This window comes from Sylvia atricapilla, chromosome 9, assembly GCF_009819655.1.
Source record: "Sylvia atricapilla isolate bSylAtr1 chromosome 9, bSylAtr1.pri, whole genome shotgun sequence".
Classification (NCBI taxonomy): domain Eukaryota; kingdom Metazoa; phylum Chordata; class Aves; order Passeriformes; family Sylviidae; genus Sylvia; species Sylvia atricapilla.
In genome coordinates this window covers 15,589,601-15,614,783 of record NC_089148.1, presented here as the reverse complement: position 1 = coordinate 15,614,783, position 25,183 = coordinate 15,589,601, and the positions used below count along the sequence as shown (strand labels likewise).

Here is a 25,183-nt window from a genome sequence, read left to right as displayed (position 1 = left end):
GACAGCTGGAAAGATAACAGACCTCAGCCAGGCCAACATGCACTTCTGCAGCAAAAGCAAGGCAACAACATCAACCTTCCTCTGACCAACCTGAGCTACATGCTGCACAGATCCATGCTACAGGGGCATTTACAGATGGCAGCAGTTTTTTGCTTTGTCAGATGCAGTAAGCACCAAACTGCTGTTTCCTAAGCATTCAAGTTTCCAAACTCTCTATTCCCTGCTCTGCCATACCTCAAATCCCCGTGATTTCTGAAAAGCAGCAGTTCTTCCTGGGCAGGTGGCCCAGGGCCCAGCCCACACCCACACTCCACCCCAGCCATTTTTTGACAGGGTGGAGTCACTTTCACAACAGAAGCCTTAACACACAACCAGCCCTGAGCACTGCTCTACCAAAACACTTGGAAACAATCTGCCATCTGCTTCATCAGCACACAACTATCACCCTCGTCCCCCAGCACAAACCTGCTATGCCAGCTGCTTCTCCCAGCCCTGCCCCCAACCACCCTGGGTAGAACTAAGCACCTGGAACAGCTTTTGCTTATATTGAGCCAAGAAAACAAGAGCAAAACAAGAGGACAGAGCCATTTCTCCTTCTGTTTGTTTATTTGTGATAGAAGAGCAGCCCAATCTGACAAGGCCTGGCTCCTTCACCTCATCCTCGAGGCCATCAGCATGTTTTGGTTACAGCCAGAGCAGGTGACAGGCACCAGGCCAGGAGAGCTGCTGTACGGCCCTGCTGAAGGGCAGAGCACATCTTCACACAGGCCCAGTCAGATCCACAGAGGCAAGAGGTGTTCATTCTTGCACCAGAGCCGAGCACACTAAAACCACCCTCTACTGTGCTCAGGCTAGGCCAGAGTAGGGCTGGTCCCAAGCAGGAGAGCCCAGGAGCTGATTTTAGGGGCACTTATTGCTCAAGTCTTGAATTTACAAGAATGGAGGTGGTCCAAGACTAGGCTGAGCTTGGTCTCCCCCACTCTGGTGCAAGCCACCAGCTGCCATAGAGGATCAGGTAAGTGTGGCTTAAGCACACACTGAGCACCTAGCCCAGGCACAAGAATGGCAAGGCAACCTGGGCTTATCATGTGGGGGAAGCCTTTCAGGCTGTTATAGCCCCTGCTAAGTACTAGGCACAGGGCATGTGTACTGCACTGGGCAGGTCTGGGCCCTGAAGTCCCATAAGTACTGCCCCTATGTTCTCCACAGACACCTGGGCACAGATATGCCAGGGCAGGACTCCCAAGCTGGGCACACAGGGGCCAGAAGGGACATGCAGCACTGTGGCATGGAACAAAGTGGCACAAGGCATCATAGAGCAGGAGCACTCACACATGAGCTGGCAGTAACAAGCAGCCAGGGATGAATCTGCTCATCCACACAAGCTCTTGTGAGACAGGGAAGAGGAGAGGGCACCAGGACAGGAAGCAGTCTCTTCTTTTTGGTCCTACTCAGAAGGAAATGGCCCCTAGGCAGAAGAGCCAGATGTAGGCACTTGGGGAAAGTTCCTTTGGAAACACTGGAATGGGACTGCAGCCCCACAGCTGTGATGCAGGCAGTTGCCTCTCTGCTCAGCAACACTGAGAAACAGCACAAGCCCTCCCAGGAGAAGTGGCCCATGGCTGCTCAGAGCAGAGGGGCTGAGCATGCAGACAGGGGACAGCAGGACTGGGCACAGGGGTACAACAGTCTGTAGGCACTTGACTTGGCTAGTGGCACCCAGGAGCAGAGAGACAGGTCCCAGCTGCCTCTGCCCCGGGGCTCTCATTGGCTCTGGGAGCACTTTACCCTCTAGTTGGCTTTGACCTTGCCATTGGTGACAGTGCCATTTTCATGGATGCTGCTACCATTGTGCTGGGCTGCTTGTTGAGCCACCCTGGGCAACCGTTTGCCCTTGGTGTAGGACTGGTACCAAAAGTTGGAGAAGAGGATGAAGAAGATGGTCCCATATATCCAGATAAGGTGAATGAAGATGGGGAACTGGTATTGGCAGTTGGGCATGAAGTAATACTGGGAGATGTGGACGGAGACAATCACAAACTGTGCCTGGGAGCAAGGCAGAGTAAGAACAAGTTATTCATGGGAGCAGGGTTAGGGAACCCATTAGAGACCTTATTTTTAAAGGCAACACCTAGACTCCTTTCCCAGTCTAATGCAGAGGTCCTTATGGTGAGGCAGTCAGCAGCAGCTGGAAGAGGCAGGCACAAGTCTGAGAGTAGCATATGCCTCTCACCCTCCCAACATGGCTGCAGCCCAGGGGCTGAACAGCATCCACACCCCAACCAGGCTACTAGGGCTATCCGAGCCCCACAGTGGGGCAGAAGTACTAAAATCTTAGAGCAATATACTACAGAGGAGACAACTACTGCTGCTGGCTGCACTTTTCAAAGGTACAAGGGCTGGCCTGCCCTTCACACTGGGCACAGGCTCTGCTCCACTGTACTGACTCACCAGCTGGATGGCTGTGATGTGCTTCTTCCACCACAGGTACTTCTGAAAGGCAGGCCCTGCTGCTGAGAGCCCATAGTAGAAATACATGACAACATGCACCATGGAATTGATCATGGCATGGAATGAGCCCATTCCCCCTGTTAAGATAGATTTTCATTAGTGTAAGTCAACACTCCACAGCAATCAGCACTACACAGAGCTGCTAAGAGCACAGCAGGCCCAAAAACCCCTTCTCAGCATGCTGGGGTAACCCCACCCATGCATCCACTTGCCATCTTACCTGGACCAAACTTCGCTCCCCACCACCAGCTCCATGGCAGGACAGAGTGGTGGAAAAGGTGCAGGAATGTGACCTGTTCATTCTTCTTCCGCAGGACAAAGATCACCTGCAGTGAAAGCACAACAGCATCAAGGACCTGCAGCCCTGAGAGCAGCTTAGACCATGCTGAGCATAATTCAATGTCTGATCTCAGTGATGCTTCCCTGCCTCCCTCCATACTCATTGTCATCACCCACTAGGTCACCTCACAGCTTCCAGAGCTGTAGCATGTAAAGAGGGGCCTCCTTGGCAGAGATGCCAGACAGAAGCACTACCAGGTCAGACTGAAAGGGCTGCAAAAGCCCCTACTCCAAATACACTGGACCTCAACTCGCTGCCCAGCAAGTGGTGCCAAGGCCTTCTCAGTAACTCACCGTGTCTGTCAGTTCAATGAACTTGGAGAAAACAAAGAGCCAAGCAACACTGACCATCTGTAAAAGAACAGGTTCACATTAGAGACTTGCCTCAGCCTGAACATGCCCAGTGAGGGAAGGGCTTCATACAGTTACTCTGGCATGAAATCAAGGCCCAGAGTCTGCATATCCCCTGCCTCAGGAAAGGCAGGAGTCATGACACTGCTGTCCAAACAGAAGCACTAAAGGCCATCCCCATTTATCACAAGAGGGATGAGAACTCACCCTGAGGGCCTTGGGGTCTTGTGAGAAGTCCACAGGGTCACATCGCCAGGTGTACCCAGTAAGCCACCCTGCCATCAGGAACTGCAACAAGAGCATCACCAGGGTGAGGCCTAACACATCACCCACCGCACCTCAAGCTCTGCACAGAAGGGCCAGAAAAAGGGCTCTCCATCACCCACACAGCCTGCACACGCTGTTTTACACATGTCCAACCAAGCTACTGACAACTCACCTCATAGACTATGTAAAGGGAGAGTCCCACCAGAAAAAAGTTGTATAGCACCATGAACTTCTTCAGGTTTAAAGGCTTCCTGTTGGCCATTAGTCGGGGACCCAAGGATAGGACAAAGTAGACATATCCCAGAAGGATGCCCATCACAAGGAATGGGGACTGCATCAGTGGATAATCAGCGATGCGGGGGTCTGCAGAAAGAGCCACAGTGCAGAGCAGTTAGCATCCTCACCCCAGCCTGCTGCCAGCAGGGCTACTGCCACAGCGGAGGCAAGGGCACAGCAATCCTGGTCTGGGACATGAGTGCAAGTAGGGAAGCAGTCTGGGAGAAGAGGCTGGTGAAGTCAGCCAGACTCAGCAGAGTAGAGCCTGAAGCCATGCTGCAGGGCAGCCTGGAGATCTTCTGCCCAGGAGAGCACAAGTGCCCCAAAACGATTTGCACAGGCACTGAGGCAAGGCAGCCTCATAACACACAGCACATAAACCTCAGAGCTGCATCTGTGTAAGGGCAAAGACAGGATGCAGTTAGACCCAAGGATGCTTCAGGGACGACAGACCACCCCCCAGTGCCTCTGGCAGTAAAGCACCTGTGTGATAGCTGGGCAGAGCCACTCACCTGCTTTCTTCATGAAGTCCTGATACATGGTCACAATCCCCTCCATGGTGGTGGCAGTATCTCTGTGGAAAGAGGCAGGGAAGATCAAGTAGCTGTTTTCCCAGGAGGGCAGCCTATACAGCACAGCCCCGCAGATCAGCAAACTCCAAGCCAAATTTCAGAGAAACAGCCAGTGTTGCTTTCAGCTGATCACACACCAGCATGCACTTTCCAGCTGAGCCACAGACCTCCTCACAGAATCTGGCCCTGTTTCCCCAGCTCTGCTGGGAACCCCATATTCAATGCCAGTAGTCCTTCCAAGGCAAGAATCCAACATTTCAAGCCAGCTAGGAAAGCTTCCAACCTCAGCACTGTATCTCTAGCCCTTTAATCTTGCTCCTGCTGTACAAGCTCAAGCATTATCATCCACAAGCACCATGACATTGCCACCAGCATTGGCAGCCATATCTACTCAGCACATTGCTCTGTCTGACCCTGGTGTGGAGATGCAGGGCTGGCCCCCACTCTTGACAGCACCTTTATGATCAGCTTTGGGCTCCTGCCAACTGACTCCAACCACAGAAGCAGCACACCATCACTGGCAGGCCCATTACATGAGGAAGGAAATCCATAGGTTCAGAAACAAACATCAGTTTCTGGTGTCCAAGTTCCTGGTTTCACATCCTTGCACAAAACCATCCGGACAAGAAACTACTACCAGATAACCTAGTACCTCAGAGGCCAGGTTCATCCTGCTTGGCAATGGCACTTCCACTCCCAGACAAGAGAAAGCCATATGATGTAAGGGTGCAGAGAGAAGGACTGGCACTCCCCACACTTGCTCAGCCTCAGCATGAATACGCACAGAAAGTGATCTGGGCAGATGCTCTCCAGAAAAGCAGGAAGAACCCAGGCTCTTACCACTGCAGGCAAGTTTGAAACACCCTCACCCATCCCCCTGTGCTCTCCCCACCTCTTCCCAGTCTACAGGACACCAGAGCAGCAGGAAGGGAGGCAGAGCATAGGCCTAGCCTCACCTTATTCATCCATCTGCAGAGGAGGCATTCCCCACAGCTGCTACCAGACACTCCATCCACCCCAAGAAGGTGCACAGGAGTCACTGCCCATGCATGGCCTAGGGAAATGGGTCCCCAGCCCAGCCTCCCCAGGAGGTATATTGCTGCCACCACCAGGAAGCACGTGGCCTCTTCCAGAGCTGCCGTCAGCCTTCTGGCTGCTGAGTACCCTTCTTCCTCCCAGTAAGGTCCCCGAGTACTCAGCAGCCACTGCCACCTCAAGCCCTCATCAGCCAACACTGGCACTGCTCCTTCAACTTTACAGCAAGAGGAGTAACTCAATGTCATCTATAGGCAGGATAGCAGCAGACACTTCTGTGCAGAGCTACCAGGCGCCTCCGTGGCAGGCTTTGCCAGCAATAATCTTCAGGGGGGACTGGCACACACCATTCTGGCTCATCATTCCCTGCAAATCAGTTTGGTGCAGCATGAGTGCTGGCTCTGTGCCTGCCCAGTCATACCCTCTGCATTCCTCCAGACTGGGGAGTGCCACCTAACCTCTCTGCAAGGGCAGCAAGAAGGAAAAGCTTCACCCCAGTCCTCCAAAACACCTATTCCACCAAGCAAGGCTCCAGAGCAGCCTGCACAGCCATGCAGCCCAAGGACAGAGCCCAAGAAGTTTTCCTGTGCTTCAGAAAGCACAGAAGGTGGCTCCTTGTGCCATCCTGGAGGCAGATGGAGCAATACGGCAAGGCCCAGTTGGGACTGATCCCCTCCACACATCAGGGGCACCTCAGCAGCAAAATAGATGTTCACACTCTCAACACAAGGTTTCAAGGGGTTTAATAGCAAGAAATACCGCATATTATCACCACGATGCAAGTACTGTTTAAGGTTCTACCTTTATATTTAAGGGCACTGCCAAGATAATCCACTCTCCACAAACAGCAAAGGCTGGCTAAAAGTGTAGCACAAACTATCGCACCCTTAAGAGACACCCAAGGCTCAGCTATGGGAAATACAGTAAGTACAAGCCTGGAAAGCTGCTGAGCTTTATGTTGCTTTAATGGCTAAGAGCAAGCTCCAAAGTTGTCTATCTAGTTTCAGCTTTCAACCACTATATCCAGCTACACCTTTATTTGCTAGATTGAGGAGCCCTCAAGAGTCAGCTCCCAGCAGAGGCACCTGACTATTCAAGGTCTGTGTTTATCTTATCAAGGTGAATGAGTCAGCCTTACTACAGGTCCAGGGCAGAGACAAAAATCCTGTCAGGTATTTGCCTATTTTGGGTAGGCTAGGATGAGAAGAAAGTGTCAGCTCTCTTTGAGCTCAAAGCTACATCTCACACTGTTTTTCAAAGCAAAACGCTTCAGCTCAGGCACTACAGATCAGTTTGCTGACCCTGGGCCAAAGGCTCCAGTACCACTGGCTAACTAGGACCACAGTTCAAAACAATTCAGGGTCCATGACAACTACTCCCCCAAGCAGTGGGAGAAGCCCACTTCAAACCAGGACTAGCACAGAAGTCCCCATCAGAGTGAACAGTAACAAGGGCCTCTTACTGCTGTTTTGTAAAGCACCTCCAACATTCCTACAGCCACCCATGCCACAGGAAGTTGGGAAGCATTGGTCTTGTCCTGAACACAGGCTCTGGACAAGCACCAAGACTTCTACTGGGACAGAAATAGCAGAATTATGCTACAGGCCCATATGGAAAGGACCTACAAGTTTTCCTCAGTTTCTCTAGGCAGAACAACATCCTGTCAAATTAAGCTAACAGAGCAACCACATCTCCAGGGAAAGCCCTGAGGTCTTCACATCCTGGCAAGACCTGTCATCCATCCATGCTGGCATGCTACATCATCCTGCATCAAAGTGGCCAAAGTATGCCTTGTTCAGAGAGCAGATGCAGGTATGTCTTGCCATCCTCCATCCCCCAAGGGACAGCCACTGGCCGTGGGGTGTTGACAGTTGAGCAGCTAAGTGGGAGTTGCAGGGCAGGCCCAAGAGTTACCTTCACTGGGCAGGGGGTGCGAAGTGCACTGGGCCTGCCTAAACCATGATTCCTCCTTGCCAGCCTTTCTGCTGCAGGCAGGGGTTTTCCAGCCTAGAGTATAAACCATCCAGGAATCTGAACTCTCCTCTGTGCACAACTCCCCTCTGCACTTTGAGAGGGGTTCACCATTCAGACAGGCATCTGCCCTTACACTTTTGGCCGCCCACATCACACACTGCAGGTGTTCACAGCTCAGTGGTTGGATCTGTCCTCTCTGCAGATGTGGGACACTTACTTTCCTCTGACTCCTCCTAAATCCTAATCTTCTTAGGCAAGGAGCTGGGAGGAGATGAGGAACCCAAAGCTGAGCCTTGAACAGCTGAAGAGAAACCAAGCAAATAGGTCCAGGCACCCCAAATGAGCAGGAACCCTAGGGGCCCAAACACACCCTGCATGATACAGAGAAACCTTGCAACACATCTCCTTCTGTCTCTCAGCAACAGGGAGTCACTTCCACATGTCAGAGAAAAAGCTCCCACTATTAGCAAACTAGAGTATCAGGCCACAATCTGCTCCACTAACCAACATCAAGGATTAAATACTTGCTTACACCAAGCTCTGTGTACACTGCATATTTCCAGCAAGCGATACAGATAATCTGTGCAACTTCAGCAACAACAGCAAGGCCTTTTATGACCAGCTCCAGTGGGACCACAGCACTGTCAGAACCATGACACTGACAGGGACCAGAGCTCAGCTCAGCTAGCTTTGTTAACAGCCTTGCAGGGCACACATCTCCCCACACAACTATCTGCAAGCAACAGACTCTGCCCCAGACATTGAACACTCCTACTCCTCAGCATACAGGTCAGAAATCAGTCCTGTAATAAGTGCAAAAGCAAACACCCTCATCTCCCCACTAGTTTAATTAAAGGCAGCACCAAAACCATCTGGTAGGTGGCCACAGAGCTGCCACCCCAGGGAGAGCTGGCACAGGGCCCTTGCTGAACTGGCTAAAGCAGGCCTGGCCCCTGTGGGGCTTCCCAGGGACTAGCAGCCCCCAAAAGTCAGAAGATAATCAGTTGGCCAGATGCAAAACTGACTCACGCCCCTGATCTACAAGCTGGCATCAAGGCTTGCTGCCTGATGCTGCTTTGAGCTCCATCACCTCAGGAAGAAGCATCTTCCTCCCCCAGCTCCCATCACAGCACCTGCCCAGTTGCCTGCAGTTCCAGAAAGTCACCGTGGGGTCCAGCAAGGTCTGCACAGAGCCCCACGTGCCCATGGACTGTATTTCCCTGCAGAGGAGTGGAACTGATCAAGCCAGGCTCTGGCAGCCCCATGCCAGGCGCAGAGAGGGGTGTGTACTGCACACACAAGGCTGCCACCACAAAACATCACGACCAAGAGCTGACAGACACAGCTCCAGAAATTTTCCTGAGCTTATGCACTAGTGAATCCAGCAAGAAGAGGAAAATGAAACTTTATCTGCTCCGAACAACACACAGGCAGCAAGGCAGAGCAAGACAATAGTGAGAAGGAACCCAGCCAGCCATAAGCTGCAAACCCCTGTTTTTTATCAACTCCACAATGGGCTCACTCCAAGACTGAAGTGTACAGTGAAGCACAGAAAACTGAATTTGGATCTCTCCATCTGCTGCTGTGTGCTCAGTGAAAGGGAGAGGGGACTTGTAACCAGGCAGGACGCACTTATTTCACACACAGCACCTCCTGACACCAGCTCAAACACATGCAGCAGAGGCCACTCAACAGGAGAGCTGCATTCAAGTACACTTGTGTTCCTGCTAATAATTTCAGCCATTCACTGAAGACCCAAGTTAAGATAGCATTGTTCATGTTTCTAAAGTAATTTTCTCTCAAAAGAAATCAGTCTTAAGACATGCCTTGTCACCAGCTCACCAGTCACAGAAGAGAAGTCTGGCAGGACAACCAGAGCTTCTATGCTTTAAGTATGGAAATCCATACCAACGAATTAGGGCAGAGCAGTAAAACAGCTCTGCTAGCCTGGTAGCTCAGCTCTGAGGACTTGGGGCAAACTCTGACTGGAGTTTGAGAGCAACTAGTCCCAGAACTCAGTCCACAACAAAACTACAAAGATTGCATGGAAACTTTATGCTAGCACCACCAGATAAATTTTCCCATTTGAATCCTATCCATTGGTCACTTCCTCTGGCTCACCTACTTCATGCTGACTGTCAAAGGACATGGCCAACAACCTGGTACTCTATGTTCTACATCAGCATATTCTGAAGTCAGTACAGGACATGTATGCTCACATAAGGGATGCAAACACTCAAAGTCATGATATGTAACATCTCTTGCAAGAGCTGCCATTGCAACCAGTGCTGGAATCCCATTGGCTGGGTGCTGCTCCTGGCACACTGGATCCAAGTGGCAGGAAGTGTCCCGCCTGAAGTTGAGCAGTTTCCTCATCTTCACCAAGTGTGTGTTAATACCACTCTCTCACAAAGTGGCTGTAAAACCCTGAGGCCTTTGGATAGCATCCTTACAAACAGATTAAGCTCTCCCCTTCCCATACTCACTGGAAGCCAGGAAAGCCAGAGGAAACTCCCAGATTAGCAGGAAAGCTCTGACTGACAGCCAGTGTGGCACCTCACAAACTTTCAGGGAAAGAAGGACACTCATTGCAATCAGGTCCTGGTAACTTGTACAAAAATCAAGGCAGATAATCAGACTTCAAGGTCCCACAAGAGCATATCTTGCAGTAAAAGGTTTAATATACACAGCCTACTTTTTTCAGAGGCAGCACCTCTCCAAGCTGTTAAGAGTAGGTTTACTCCTTTCCACATTTGAAGCTGGTGGCTGCGTATTCAGAGAACTGATATCATTAGAGATGAGAACAGTCAGAGAAAAAAACAGGAAAGGCAACAATAAGGCAGAAAATCTGACAGCAAGGAACAAAGGAGTAAAAAAGTGAAGGAAGAAAAAATATGAGATACAAACAAAAATGGAAAATAAGGTATTTCCTTTCTGAGGTAACCATATTGATCTGTGTCGCCCCATCATACAGCACCAGGTGAAAGGGGAAGGTAGAGATGGCTGAGCTCCCTCTCTGAAGGCACCCAGCAGCCCCCAGAATGCACAGAGCACACTCAGGAAGGACAGGACTAGGCAGGTGACGGGAAGGCAGGCAGGGCTACATTGAGCAAGGCCAACTTCTAACACCTGCATCCAAAATCAGGTCAAGCCTTGTAAAGCCACCTAGCAAAGAAACAGAGTACCCCTCTCTGGAGGTAGGACAGGCTGTACCACAGCATTCATCTCTGGTTTTAATCACTATGCAAATGCCTCAATATGAGGCTTCAGCTCTGTTCTCCCAGCCCTAGCTGTAATCATGTCACAGTAATGATTAGTATGCTCTGTCCCATTCAGGCCTGTGCATTCATTAGACAGGCCCATCAAGATAAGATGCACATTAAAATCTACAAAGCAAGATGCAGAAAGGAAAGACTCACAAATTCCCTCCAGTTTTTCCCTAATAGTTTTATTTGGACTATTCAAGAAGCCCAGGTGTGAACGCAGAGCCACTTCTCAATGAGACAAGGGGCCACTGCCTGGAACTTACCATGACATTAGCTTTGGGTCCTGTACCCGCCACACCATGAAAGCAGTGCAGTCACACAATCTTCTAACAAGAGAGCAGGATGTTCTCTGACAGTATGAAGATGTCATACTCCAGTAGCACAGTATATGCACCTAGAACCCAACAAGCCTGAGGCTTAATGGTTACCACAGTCAAGCAGGTTCACAGCCATCCAAGCAAAAAGAAAGCGAAGCATGAAGCCTGGTTATCTCAACACAGGTGTAGATTGACCACTCAAAGTCAGCGCACTTGGCTTCTATTGCTGTACAGACAGGGAAAGCCTCTTAGGGTTAAGTAGAAGCAGCACGAGTTATAAAATCTGTGTGTACAAAGCAAATCTTAAACTATGAGAGCAAGCTAGCTGATCTGATCCACAGGGTAAGAGCACTCCTTGCAACAGAGCTGGAGAACTTGGTGTCAGTGACAGCTCACCACCCCGATCCATCCCAGAGGGAAGAATCAACCCTATGACACACTAAGGGGACTCAAGAAAGATCAGGCCCAATTACCACCTCCCCCATCCTCAAGCCACTAAAGGTTCAGAATGCAGACAACAGCCTGGTGGTGGGGAATAGGCTGTGGCAGCTGCAACTTGTCATCTCTGAGCAACAGCAGCCCCACAACTCCTGCAGGGAAGAGTCCTGGCTCCTGGGGACCGTCTCCTCCCTGTAAGAGCCCAAGCTGCCTCACCTGTTTGACTGGAAAGAACCAGACTTTCCAGCCCAAGTACTCCCACCATCTGACAGCCAGTAGGGCACACACTACCAGAACTCCAATACAAAAGCACAGAAAGACAGAGCATCTCTTGGGCCATCACAAGGACCACTCCCAGTGTCCCTCACAGGTGTCTCAGGCTGAGTGTTCACTGTGCTGTAACCCCCAGCAGACAAGGAGAAATCATTAACCTGTAACATTTGAGGACAGTGCCCAGCCAAGCATGTGCTTCTGACACCAGTTCAGAGGTTCCTCAGGATGCAAAGCTCTTCTCCACCAGGAGAGAAAAGAGACACTAAGCAACTTCAATAAGGTCCCTTATTTTTTATCTCTAATATGTGGTATGAGACACCTCTAGGTCAGAATGAGCTTTTACTCCCTTGTCTCAGTTTTTACAGTACTTTCTCTCATATTACACATCTTCCCTGAAGGACCTCATAATGCCCCCAACAACAGACTTTCAGGAAACAAAAATAAGAATACAATGTAAGGCAGGACCACAGAGGCTCAGGCTGTGTGGGTGGCACAGTTTAATCCCCGCAGCAAGATGCAGCAAGTAGATGCTGCAACAGCTGGCATCTTGCTGTTTCTCATAGGAACAGGCTGTTAGCAGCAGCTCACACCCATAAGCTAGAGGGGCTTCCTAGGAAAGAGATAAGGCACAGCAGTCTCAGTCAAGCCCCAAGGGCTTAGCAAACAGTTTGACTCTCAACTGTCCTCGAGAAGCTGCCCAGCAGGTCTGGTGGGAAGGTCAGCTCAATCCAGCTAGGAATCTGCCCTGGCTGCATTCTGCTGGATGAGAAGGTGGTCAGTTTGGGACAGCACAAGCAGGATGGATGCACTGCTGCATAGGCAACCCTGGCCTCCAAGAGGGGAAGAGATGCTCTGAGAAAATGCACTAACAGCTTAAGCAGCCAGTGTTATCCCATGCTGCCCACGGCGCCTAGGAAGGGGTATTCACTCTACTTCTACCTCCCTGCCTTTATTATTTCAGAACCAATATGATCCATCACAGGCAAAGCACCAGACAGTCCCTCTGCAGGCAGGAGCCCCGGCACAGAGGCATAGACTGCCGCCCCCAAAGCTTTGCCTCTTGTTGCAATGTCTATTTATGCCACCTCATTTAGTCTGTTACAACGTAAAAAATAAGTAGCTTTCGTGACAACAGAGGAACTAGCTCACGTAAAGAGAGCTACAGCCCTCTACCTCCAGCGGTTATGGAGCCTGCAGTGGTCCAGGAAGCGCAGACCCCCGTGCACCACCACACCAGCGCCAGGTGAGGCCGGGGCCAGGCAAGTGCTGCCACCAGGGGGGTGACAGTGACCTCCTCCTCCTGCCGCCGCGTTCCGGAGCGAGGGCCAGCGGGAGGCCAAGCACCTACACGAGCCGGCACTCAAAGCTGACATTGTGTCGCAGTAGCGGGGGAGGCCTGGTACTGCCACCCTGCCCGGAGGAGGAGGGAAGAACCATCTGAATGGTTACATTGATGCCGAGAGCCGGGTACAAGAAAGCTCCCCGGCCGCCGGGGGCTGCTCGCTCCCCGCTGCAGAGAAGCCCCGGGAGACCACAGCCGTCCCCGGCTCAGCGCACCCGCGGCTCTCAGCCCGGTGCCCACGGCAGGAGCCGGGCAGCGCCCCGCGCAGCCTTGCTGCCCCCGCTGCGAGTCCCTCTGGCAAAGGCCCCGGTTCCGCCGCCGCCGGACGGAGCGCCGGATCCCCCCCCGCCCGGGCGGTTCCCGGCCCGGCTCGGGCGTGGCGCGGACGGGCCCGGAAGCGGGGCCGCGGCCCAGCGGGGCCTGCGCGGCTGGGAAGGGCCGCGGCGGCCCAGAGAGGCCCCGCGCCGCCGCCACGACGTGTGAGGGCTCAGCCACCTTTCAGCGAGCCCGCGGGGCCACTCCGCTGCCTGTGGAGCTAGGACAGTCCCGCCAAAACGCCAACAGGGCGACGCCGATCTCGTTCCTGAGGCTGCACAGCCAGCGGCCCCTGAGCCGGGCAGCAGGCGAACCCTGGGCTCGGGCCACCGGCCAGCAGTGGGGAGGCAGCCCCGTCACGGCCGGGACACAGCGCGGCCTCCGGCAGAGACCTCCTGGGGCGGAGGCTGGCGTTTGTGCCACGGCACACAGCGCAGAGGGACAGTCCTTCCCCCCGCCGGCCGGGAAAGCATCCCAGCCTCGCACAGCGGGGCCGGCTCTGCCCCGAAGGAGAGCAGCTGACTGCGGGAAGGGAACTGCACCCTTCCCTGGCACCACGGGTGCCATAGGGCAGCGGCAACCAGGCTGTGAGCCAAGGAGCACTGCTGCTCCTCACACAGTCAGGACCCTGCTGCTTTTGAGGAGGAAAAAAAAAAAAAAACCAACAAAAAAACTTTCAACAACTCAACTTGGACTCCTCTTGTGTCCCTCCGTCTGACACGGAGCAGTTTGCACACCGGTGGACTTGCCACACCGTACTGCGGGTGCCCCCCTTTCCGAGGGGGTGACAGCCTCTACAGCCGCACCCAGCGTGATCACCCGCCAAGGGCACGTCACAGTATCACAACACCCATGCACCCATCAGGCCACGGCCTCCCCAGACGCGCCCCTCCACCCCTGTGATGAGGAGACATCACACACCCCCTCCCACAACCATGAACATCCCAGAAGACAAGAACATGGACCTACCTACATATGCATACATACACGAGCCTCCTCCAGCAGGCTAGTTAACAGGTGCCAAGCCAGCACATGGCTTCCCCGAGGCAGGACCCACCATTCCGGGCAGAACAGCTTAACCCCCCCCAGTAGCTGAACCCGGTAAGGCCTCCCCTGCACCCTTCTGCTCTGCCACCACCGTCCGAAGCTCCCTCAGCACACCCCAACGACCAGCCTCGACCCACCGCTAACCTCGGACACCTCCACCCAAACTCCCCCCTCGCAAACATCCCAAAAGACCGCTGGGACAGACTAGATATCCCGAGTCCACCCCCGTCAGACAAGAACGGACCCCACACCCTCCAACCCACGGCCACCCGCACTCACCGCCAGCCGCACCCCGTTCTACCGCCGCCACGGCCCCCCCCGCCATTAAAGCGGGAAGCCCCGCCCCCTTATCGCTGCCGATTGGCAGAAAACGTAGAGCTCCGCCCCCGGAGAGATTTGGGGCCAATCGGCGCGTCCGCCGCATCCCGCCCGTTCCGTGGCCGCGCCCACCGCGGCGGTGTCTGAGGGGCCGGGGCTGCGGCGGGAGCGCGGCTGGGTTCTGCCCGCGGGGCTGAGCGGTGTGAGGGGAAGGCGGAAAACGGCTAGGAAACGGCGCGGGCTGGGGCAGCGTGCGGTGCGGAGGGCTGCCTCGATGGTGGTGGTGACGGCATGAGGGAGACCCGTACAGGTCCAGCAGCTCATAGGCTTTTTTCCCCCTCGTGACACCGCAACAGGCACCGCGAGCTTTCGGAGGCACCGGACAGAACCCAGAGGCGCCGACTCGGACCGCGTGCAGTTTCCAGAGTGTTTTCATCCTGTGGCGCCTTCACAGCCATGCCAATCTGCATCCTAAAAAGTGGCCGGGACTTGACTCGGCTCGTCTGGTCTGAAGGCGTTTTCAGAACTCACTGATCTAATTGTTAGGAATCATCTTCTCATTTCCAGCTTAATTTGATGCACGGTTGGTTAATAGACATTTGTTCCTGTGCCAGCATTGTAATTTATCTCACCCAGGTCCTGCCTTGGTGTTCGTGCTACAGTGTATCTGTAGACTGCAGTCATCTCCCTCTCAGCCATTACAGGGAAGACTATAAACAAGTTTTTCCAGCATTTTCTTTCTAGTCTGCCTGTCGCTGCACTTAATGCCATGGTAGCTCTTTCTGCCCTATTGCTGTTCACATTTCCTCTGCTGAAGAAGGGTGACCAGGAGCAGTTGCAGACTTGTGCTCACCTAGTGAGAATTCCCCATCTGGATACAGGCAGGGATGCATTTGCAGAGGCAGGTCAATGTCTCTTCTGGTGACTTTCTTGCCCTTTTTTGGTGGTACAGCATTCTTTTACTTTCCCCTACATTGTTAATGCACTACAACATTCTGATTTCATCAGATTACAGCTAATATTTGTGACAGTCCTTACAGAAACCAATTTATAAAAATATCTACAAAGTACCTCAGTAGTGACCTGTGTGTCCTGATATGCTCCCTTTCCTCAGTCTTAACTTTCATTTTGACCTTAACCACTCCTTTCCACAAGAAATTCCTGTGCTTGTCCTTGCCCCAACATCTACCAAGGTTCCTAATTGGTCCCAAGGTTCAGAACTGCTTCCCTGGAGTCCACACAGGGCCTACAGCTTTATAGAAAGGGTTTTTTTAACTATCAAGTTAGTCGACATAACAAACTTTATTTTATCCTCCATATTCTGCCTGTGTACTGTGTTACTGTTAACACCAGACTAGCAGAGCCGAAGCGATCTGGATCGCTTCTCCCTTGTTAAGTATAGGTATCAGCCTTTTTTTACTCTTCACATTTTTTTCCTTCTTTGTCCTCCTCCTATTTTGCAACATTACTCTATTTTTAGTTGATTTGTGGTCCAATTATGTGGTAACTTTGCTATGTAGTTTGTCATAGAACTCATGAAATTAGCGATCAGTGGATTCCTTCATACTCCCTAGTACTGGATTCTTTTCCTCCTTGTATCCTGCATCTCATAGCTTTCTCCAAGCATTCCTTCTCTCCTCTGTATACACCCTTGCTGGCAGGCTTGTCAGGCTCTAACAATGAGCCCCAAATTGCACAGCCCAGCCTCTTCCTGCTACTGGAATTAATTTCCAGGTCACTCTTTTTTCTTCTGCTCTGAATGCGATTTATTTCTCCTCTCTTGGTCCTGGACTCTATCTTCCTGTTGTGTCTGCCATCTCTGCTATTATTTATGTATAGTATTTGCTCATTAGTTTTTCCTTTCTACTGCAGCTTCTCCAACATATCAAAATGATTTTACCATTTTATTTCTCCTCCATCAGTTTGTTGTTCTTTGCACACTCACGAGCTTTGATGGGTTCCCTTTGTCTGCATGTTGGCCTTTGTTTACTTCTCATGCTCAGCGGGTGTCTGGGTTCCTTGGCCTTCACCCTTCCCAGAACATTTGCAGTGCTGCAGCAGCCAGGGCAGGAGCTTCAGCTGGAGCAAGGACTCTGGTCTGCAGGAGCATCCTGGCTGCAGGGACATGGATTTGGTGCTGTGCTATCCAAGGGAGTGATGCAGAGTCCCTCCTAACCCTTGGGGACAGGCCTCCAGCAAGGACTTAACTAATCTGCTATGTGCTGTGGATCTGGGTTTCTGCCTTCCAACCTCTTTGGAAGCAGGGTAGAACAAGAACACATAGCAAAGAAAATCCCTCAAAAATAAGGAAGGTAGGGGAGATAAGTGATGTGACCTATTGTGTACAGCCTGATCTTCCCAAATTGTCTTGGGAGAGAATCTTTTTTAGATGGGTAATTTTCTTCCATCTTGAATCCTGCCCATCTGACCTAAATCTGGGAGAGAGAAGCTGTCCACAGCCAGCCAAGTGTGTCACCCTGGCTACAGTCTGGACCACCAGACTAGACATGATCCTGTCACATTGCCTGCACGAGGGAGTCCTGCCTGCAGTAGCCACTCCTGCAGCTGGCAAAGCCCTACAAGTCATTAATTCTTCACCTGCAATTCAGGAAACAACCTGTGCTTGGTCCCAGCAGCCTGGGCTGCACCAGGCTACAGTTTGGAAAAGCTTAAACTCCTTCCTCCATTTCTTATCCTGGAGAACAACATGCCATTTTCACTTCAGCTTTAGTAAGAGTCTTGCTGGTCCTTCTTAGCATGAGGATCCAATCAGATGGAGGTGGGTGGGAGGCTCTGCATTCCTCCTTTGCACCGTTTCCTCCACTGGTCTTTGTCTTCTGCTTTCTCCTTGCTCCTTGCAGAGCCAAGTGCACCTCTTTCCCCTCATGGCTCTGCTCTGGTGCAAAAAGCAGGCGTGGGCTAATGTAACTTGCTAAAGGCACAGATACTGAAGCCATCCTCAGTGCACATAATTATCAGACTATCAGATGGGAAGGTATGTAAGAGCTAAGCAATAGAAAAGGAATGAAGTTCATTGAGAGGTTATGACCTCAGGGATTAGTAATGATAATGTTTTTCTGCATGTAATGAGAGATGCTGGCGCAGTGTTGCATCTTTTCTGGTGCCAGTCTTGAAGACTGGCTTAGGCTTCATGCAGCTGGGTAGGAAAAGAGAGGTTTCAGTCCCTTCAGGTGTCAAGTTTCTCAGTTTTCTGAGAATTTAGAAATTCTAAAATTTCTGTTTTTCTGGGGAACTAAAATATATTTTTGATCATGCCTGTTTATATAGTAAATTTATATTCTCTTAATAAATTAATTTATAACTATGAATTTATTTTTTTAATACTGATCAATCAAATGGTGAGAGTTTTATTTGGCAAAACATTAACATAATTAAATCTGTAAAATCTAAAAGAAAATAAAACCTTCAAATTAATTCAGTGAAATTAAATACATGAACAATTTGCCCTGTATTTTTTCGTAGTTAGTAAAGCTACACATCTTACTACACTTGGGGAGTGAGAAGACAATTTGCAGACCCTCCCATCCTTTTCTATTTAATCCTGAAAAACGAAAGATTTTGCATGTGACCAGATAAAAACACTGAATGTAAATTGGCTCTCTAATGTTGTTTTACCTTTATCCCTTTCCCTGAGGTTTGTCTCTAAAGCACTATCAACAAAAATTATTGCTGCACACTTTCTCTGTGGCTCCATGGGGAAAAAAAATGGTAAGTTGATTATGCTCACAATTGCAAAACATCCAAGAAATGCTCCTACAACCCCTCTGTCTATACTGAGAGAATCAAAAAAGGCCTTCATGTCCACTAAAAGCGGTGAGAGATGGCATTACTTGACACCCTGAAAGCCCATTAAAGGCCATCATGTCACTCTGCAATTTCAATAAATGGAGGCGGTCAGGTAAACCATGCCTGGCCATGTGTTGTTCAGGCTGATGTGTTACCTCCTTCCACAGCTGATATCAAGATCAAGTGACTCACCTTGTGCAAAATTTTGTACGTTATTTGGGTTGATTACGCTGTAATAGCAGTAAAGGCCAATTACCCCACCACTGTTGCCCTCTCCCCTTAAGCCAAAAGAAATGCTTTCATTTCTGGAATCTGAGGTCCCTACAAGCCCCTCAAGCCACCAGAAACAACCCACATTTCTGTAGCCAACAGGCATGAAATGACCCAGCTGAAACCCCTGTTGTAACATGACACTGTAGTTTCACATTGAAACGTCACCTGTCACCTGTGAAAAGGTATTCCGTGAGCTGAAAGGGACAGTGGAAGCATCAACAGGAAGCTTGCTGGCACTGTGGTGGTGCACTGGAGCTTTGACAGGAGACTTTCACCCCTGTGTGTTTAATTGCTGGACTTTGCCTGCCAGCCGGGGTGGGCGGCACACATGACTGTTGTTTCCTGCTGGGACAAGAATTCTTTGTCAGCTGCATAGCAGCCTCTCCAGGGTGAGCCCTGACACCCACCTCCCTGGGCTGGCTACAGCACCCCAGCAATGCAGGATAGCCTGGGATCCTCCACAGATGTGCCAGAAGTCTCAGGCCACTCTGGACTTTTTAAAGCATCTTTATTTGTTCGTGTGGCCTGTAGGATAATCTTATGGAATAATGGTGCTTGTTTCAAATCCATCAAAACATGGGACAGGGGGAGGGAAAGAAGCAGAGCCATAGCCACAGCAAGGTGACTGAGGATGCTAAAAGCCTGGAGAAGCCCATTCTTCAGTGTCTCTGCCTGGCAGCAGGCATGGCAGGACCACCTCAAGGCCTAGAGGCAAGAGGCTGGGAAGGGTCAGGAGGTCTGAAGGTTTCAGCACATGCAGCTCAACAGGAGTCCTTGGTTGCTGTACAAGTATTGGAGATGTGCCACATGCAGCACACTCTGGCAAGAAGACCACGGGAGTTCTGGGAGCTTTCTGTCTCTTGTAGGGACCTGAAAACTGCCCCTTCTCAGGGACCTTTCAAAGCTGTCTGATGGGCACCTGCTCCTGAAGAGGGAAAATGCAAGTGATGAGAAAGCTATGGTCCTGAGCATACTGAGTCCCCTTTCCATACTAAGTTATTTCATTTTATCTCTGTGATTTCAAGCCCACATGAGCTGATCGTCTCTGGCCACCTGTCCCAGACTGCCTGGAGTCTGAAAGAGCACCTTGACAAAGCTAGGTGACTTCTTCACTCAGGGAGTTGGGATTACAGTCACATTTGGTGACTTGACACCCATATGTCAAGCTCCACAACTGTGTCCCAGGGCTATCCTCCTAACTTGTAGAACAGTGGTGCCATGCAGCTCCATGGAGTAAGCAAAGGCAGAAGGAAAAACCCTCCCAAGTTCTCCAGGCTGTGCTGGGGACTTTCATGAGAGGACTTGACCTTGGCTTGAAGCGGCCACACAGTCCTCAGCATAGATTGCCAAGGGCAGAGGTCCCAAGTGCTGCACCTCGGCCATCGGGCAGTGGGGTGCGAGCTGCCAGGCGTCAGGCTGAGCACACTGCTGGTGACTCCACAGGGACTAAGCCACAGAAAGGATATTGTCAGAGCAGAGGATTGTTCTGGGAGAACAGGCTGCACAAAGAGGAATTGTTTAGCCATGAAATGAGGCCGTGTTTAGCTCCAGCCAGGGCTGGGCTTTGCCTGCCTGTCTGGGCTGCAGGCTGGCAGGGGATACTGTCCTCCATGGCCTGCCTGGCATCTTCTCTGCTTCTGAGGTTGTCCACTGGCACAGCCAGCAGCATAAGTACATGCCCTGAGACCCATGGTGGGAAGGGGGAAAAAGGAAACTGAGGGATAAGAAAACTTGTGGCAGGTCTGCCATGGCCTCCTGTACCTGCCTGGCGGGCCCAGGGGGCACTGGAGAAGGAGAGAGCAGCAGTGGAGCACCTCCCATGGTGAGGGGCTGCAATGTTTCTCATAGTGACTCACCTCTCCAAAAAGTGTTGTTGATGGCCTCCCTGAATGTGTGTGAGGGGACAAACATAGGGCACCTGAGCTCCAGCAAGACACACCAGAGAGCACAGGACACAAAGAGGCAAAAGGAGAGGGAGCTGAAGGCCCAAAATGTGGGTTGGAACACTCTTACAGTTTCCTATTGGTTTACTCCCTGTGTGACTGAATACCAACGTTTAAGAGCAATGGTGGGTGCACCCGCAGAAGCATTCTGTGAGTCATTACTTCCTCAGCAACTGCAGTGGGGCTTGTGCAGCCCAGGGCTGCCTGGCTCCTCCTGCCTGCAGCCCCAGTGCTGCCCAGCTCCCTGCCCAGCCCACACTCTCTGGCTGGGGCTGCACACGTGGGAGCTCCCCTGCAGCTCCGTGTGCAATCAAGGCACCACCGGATGCATTGTTCTGCTGACTGGAGCAAAACAGGCTGTGCCATGATAACGACGACGATGATGATGATGATGATGATTGACACTGTTTCTACTTCTGTGATGCCCACGAGAACCTAAATATACAAAAACAAGACAGCCAAAATTGGTTCTGCAGCCCCACTTACGCAGAACATGTTTCTCAGGGCAAACCATTCCTGTATTAGCTACTGCTGTGAGCTCTTAGGCAGAGCTTTGAAGTCCTGCCACACTGCTGCAGTAGAGCAGGAGACAAGAGCAGTCTTTCTCACATCACACAGCAGGACCCCGGCTTCAGTACTGCACCACTACCAAAAATAAACTGCACATAAACATCCGCTGCACGTTTCAAAGCCAAATTCCCATGGGAGCAGCACACCTCTGTGCTGCACGCCAGGGTGGGCAGAGCTCAAGACTGCCACATGGCAGTGGGAGACAGACAGGTCCCACCAAAGCCACCTGGCAACAGGCGTACAGGGAGGAGGCCTGCCTTCAAAAGAGGAACATCCTGGGAAATGCTGCAGCTTTGAAACAACACCCATAGACACTAATGCCCCAAAGCATGGCCTCTACCCCAGTGTATGGCCAGCAAATAAAAAACTTAATGCAAAAGTACCCTGGGGCACAGTCATTAGTCAGAGGAAAGGAGCTGACATACCAGGCAGGACATAGAACCCACTGCTATTTCAGCGCAGAAACTGCTTGGATATGATGGTAGTGAAGGGAGAAGCCTTACAACAAGCAGGTAAATCAGTGACAGAATCTGAGCATTAGTGATAAGATAGCTGCTGCAAGAACTACAGCTCTTGAACACCTGACTTTGGAAAATATGCATGTCAGTGAGAAATATACATGCAGTAATTTTCTTTCTTTAAAAAAACACACACAAAAAAATTTAAAAGGACAAAGGCTTCTCCTTCAGAGGAGCCAGACAGCATGCTTTGCATTACTCTCATATACAGGGCTACCCCTAAGGAAATTGCAGAAGGTTTTCATTAATTTCTAAGTGCAGGTTTCCACCAAGGCAGTGTTCCTGGGTCCAGCCAGAGAGCTGCAATATCATAGGGGCAATTAATAAACTGTGGAATCACATCAGCTTGAACTATTTTTATGGCGTGTATTACAAATACATCCAAACATCCCATTTTTAGAGCACAAGCTTTTACCACCACAGCATCTCTGAGAGGGACAAAGTGGTAACATTTTATGTCTAAGATAGTTGAAGATTTATTGCACTTGGGTGGAAGGAGGAGATCCATGGGATTTTTTGAGAACACCTGTGTATTCATTTGTAGGCACCAGCTGTCACACAGACAGGTTCAGCCTCTCCTGGGATAGCCAAGCTCGTGAAGGGAGCCTGGGGAAAAACACAGACCCAGACCGGGGAGCTGTGTGCACCACTTGACCACTCTACCCTTTGTTTGTGCCTTTGACTTCCAAGCAGGCTCTGAGCTTTTCAGAGGTCAGTTAAGATTCACCTTTTGCTGCTGTTTCCATGTGTTTGTCTCTCCTCTGTGAGCTGCAGGTGAAGCTGCTTCGGAAACAATGCAGATTAAAAACTTGGCTGAACACCCTTTGGCAGCACTCACCCCATCATCTTGCTTCTTAGCATAAAAAAGTGCTCTGGCTTTTTCAACTCAGCCACCGCAAGACTTCCCTTTTAGTCCCAGATGTTTCTGGCAAAAAGATCCTATCCTAGCAGGAGGATGGAAACCAACCCTGCAGCCCACACCAAAACCCTGCCTTACCTGTGGAGGTTCCCCTCACTGCTCTGTCCCCCTACCTTCTCAGCCACTTCTTCCCTCACACCTCACATACTTCATTTCCACTATAAAGGCTTAATGACACCCAATTAAAAGATCTAGGTTAAAAAAAAACCAAAACCAAAAGGTGTTATGTTTTGCTTGTTTCTACAAAAGAAGACATCTGTGTGCACATGGCTGCTGGGGACGGGACAAGAGAACAAACAAGCAGCAGGTGTTTGTCATGCTGATCACTGGATGCAGAGAGGTGCAGAGAAGTGATGGCACCACTCTAAGCTTCATGGCTCCCAGAGATAATGTGGCCCAGTGCAGCAGCAGGAGAGGCTGTGGGCACGACCCAGCACGGCTGCACGTGCGATACTGACTGGGAACAGTGGGCCTGTGGGTAGCTGGGCAGGAAGGAAAGGCAATAAATATCTCTCTCCTGCATTTGGGAGGAAGCCAGATGAAGCATTCCTGTCATGAGGGTGAAACACTTTCTACTCTAACAGTAACTCAGGAGGATGTTAAACAACAGTTGCATAAGGCAAATGCTGAAAACTCAACAGTCTGGGTATCCTGCATCTAAAAAAATAACATCCATTTTTAAAAATCAAAACTATTAATGCTGAGATCCAGTAACGCAAGGAAACCTGGAGAAGCTCCAGAGAACAAGCAAATTGATGTTATGCCAGCATATTAAAAAAGTAAACAGGATGGCCTTGTAAACAGGTGTGTCTATTTGACAGACACCACATGCAAAATAATGACCAAAAAATATGTGATCATATTGATAAAGACTTAAAGCAGAGAAATATAAATACCAATCAACAAGGATTACAGACAATAAGCCTGTCAGACTAACATGATAATTTTTTTGGCACTGTATGTTCTCAAGTATCAGAGAGCTGGTACAGCAGTGTGTGCGATCAAGGAACAAGCTCGTGAGCAGCCTGGCCAAGTGTGAGGCAGGAGAGGAGCTGCTCCCTGTGGAGCTGGTGCTAAGTGTGTATTTGCAGCAGGGAGTGCTAAATAGTGTAAAGCTGGTTAGCTGGAAAAAACCAAACTCACGATGTCCTGCTGTCCTGGGAGCCCTTGGCATCCCTGGGGCAGTGGGGCCATGCAACAAAAGATCCCATTATCTGCACCAGAGCCTGGTAGGTACTGCAGGGAGACTTGAGGGGCCAGAACAAACCAGTGCTCTTCTCCACCACTCTTCTGCCCCCAAACAGGAGCCCAGACAGCCCAGCAGCACCTGCCATGCCAGGGCTGAGCCTCCTCCCTGCCAAAATTATCCTACTAGGAAGAGATGAGTTCCAAAGGGTTTGGATAAGGCAGGGAGAAAAAACCACAAGGGTTCAGAATGGCAGCACATCCCATGCTCACAGGAAGTGTTTCCCAATCACCCACTTGGACCCTGCTACAGCAGGACACAGCCTGAGCATTTGACCTGAGCCAGTAGGGTCGTACTTTTATTCTGACACAGTGCATCAGGAATATTGAATCCCTGTTGGACTTGCAGACCACAGTGACAAGCAGTGGACCATGAATTCCACAGTGACTTTATGGGTAAAAGGCTTGTTCCTGTTCCCTGTTTAAACATTCAAGAACTGGCAGCAATTGGATAAGAGTTAGAGTTGCTCTACATCTGAAATTCCCATTCCCACAATTAGAATAGTGTGTCCTGGTCCAATGTCCCAAAGGACACAGATGCATAAGGAGATCTGGATGTGAGTCAAGAAATGGAAAATATGCCTTAAAGCAAAAGGGACTTTCATGAGTTCAGTCTGTCATAAAAAAGGATCAGGAAAGCTTGACCATAATATCTGACTCCTCTGCTACTAACAACTCAGAGGCTCAGTTCCTTTCTGAGAAGATCCACTAACTTGAAGAGAATTAAAGAAATGCAGCTTCAATCTAAGTTACAACAAGGAAAATAGTTTCTAGAACAACCTAGCAGCCACTGTAGCAGGGATACATCAGTTTAAAATCAACTGTTTTCCTAACAACAGTGCTCTAATTTACACAAGAACTAATTTGCGGCAGCTTGTGTCATGCAGGAAGTTACGCTGGCGAGCCTGGCCAGCCTCCCTGCTTTATAATCTATGGAAAAAACCCTGCCTGTGTTTCCCTCCCTCCAGTCCAAGTGTGTGAAAGGTCTGGCCTGCCCCACTGGAGGCGTTTTTGGGAGGCGTTTACTCAGGTTAGCGTGGGTAGCAGGCAGCCATGCCCTGCCTGTGTCCCAGGCTGCCCAAATCATTCCAGCCAGCTGCTGGCCCTGAGCTCCAGCACTGAGGCATTTTAGCTTTATAAGGAAGCCAGTCTGGGTGGATGTAGTGAAGCAGCATCCTAGAGCTGAGGCTCCATGAATGATGAATGCCAAAGATCTGACACATACAGTATTCCACCTTCCTTTCCAACCAAAGCAAGGAAATGAGGC

At 50.6% G+C, this 25,183-nt stretch overlaps 1 protein-coding gene and 1 long non-coding RNA gene across 3 annotated transcripts; both read right to left on the bottom strand.

Annotated features, from left to right (window-relative positions):
• Positions 1-587: 587 nt before the first annotated feature.
• ELOVL1 (ELOVL fatty acid elongase 1) lies at positions 588-14,641 on the bottom strand. Of its 2 annotated transcripts, none has more exons than XM_066325054.1 (8): positions 14,603-14,641; positions 4,257-4,318; positions 3,641-3,831; positions 3,409-3,489; positions 3,145-3,201; positions 2,732-2,837; positions 2,452-2,588; positions 588-2,046 (listed from the first exon to the last, which is right to left on the bottom strand). In XM_066325054.1, exons 2-8 carry the CDS (start codon positions 4,300-4,302, stop codon positions 1,792-1,794), a joined length of 873 nt encoding a protein of 290 aa, XP_066181151.1. In that variant the 5' UTR covers positions 4,303-4,318; positions 14,603-14,641; the 3' UTR covers positions 588-1,791. The 2 variants fall into 2 exon arrangements, with proteins under 2 accessions (XP_066181151.1, XP_066181152.1); XM_066325055.1 differs by lacking the exon at positions 14,603-14,641 and adding an exon at positions 10,855-10,985.
• Positions 14,642-22,117: 7,476 nt separating this feature from the next.
• On the bottom strand, positions 22,118-24,020 carry LOC136365224 (uncharacterized). Its single transcript, XR_010744302.1, has 4 exons — positions 23,815-24,020; positions 22,750-22,862; positions 22,480-22,532; positions 22,118-22,358 (listed from the first exon to the last, which is right to left on the bottom strand). It is a non-coding gene; the product is annotated as an uncharacterized lncRNA (long non-coding RNA).
• Between the last annotated feature and the right edge of the window lie 1,163 nt (positions 24,021-25,183).

Bases quoted from the DNA above. Each gene is read 5' to 3' on its own strand.
- ELOVL1 (XM_066325054.1), bottom strand. From the start codon at position 4,302: ATGGAGGGGATTGTGACCATGTATCAGGACTTCATGAAGAAAGCAG. The intron at 2,589-2,731 runs GTAAGATGGCAA...CTATCTTAACAG, and splicing joins GGGAGCGAAGTTTGGTCCAG to GGGGAATGGGCTCATTCCAT. The intron at 2,047-2,451 runs GTGAGTCAGTAC...CCTTGCTCCCAG, and splicing joins ACATCACAGCCATCCAGCTG to GCACAGTTTGTGATTGTCTC.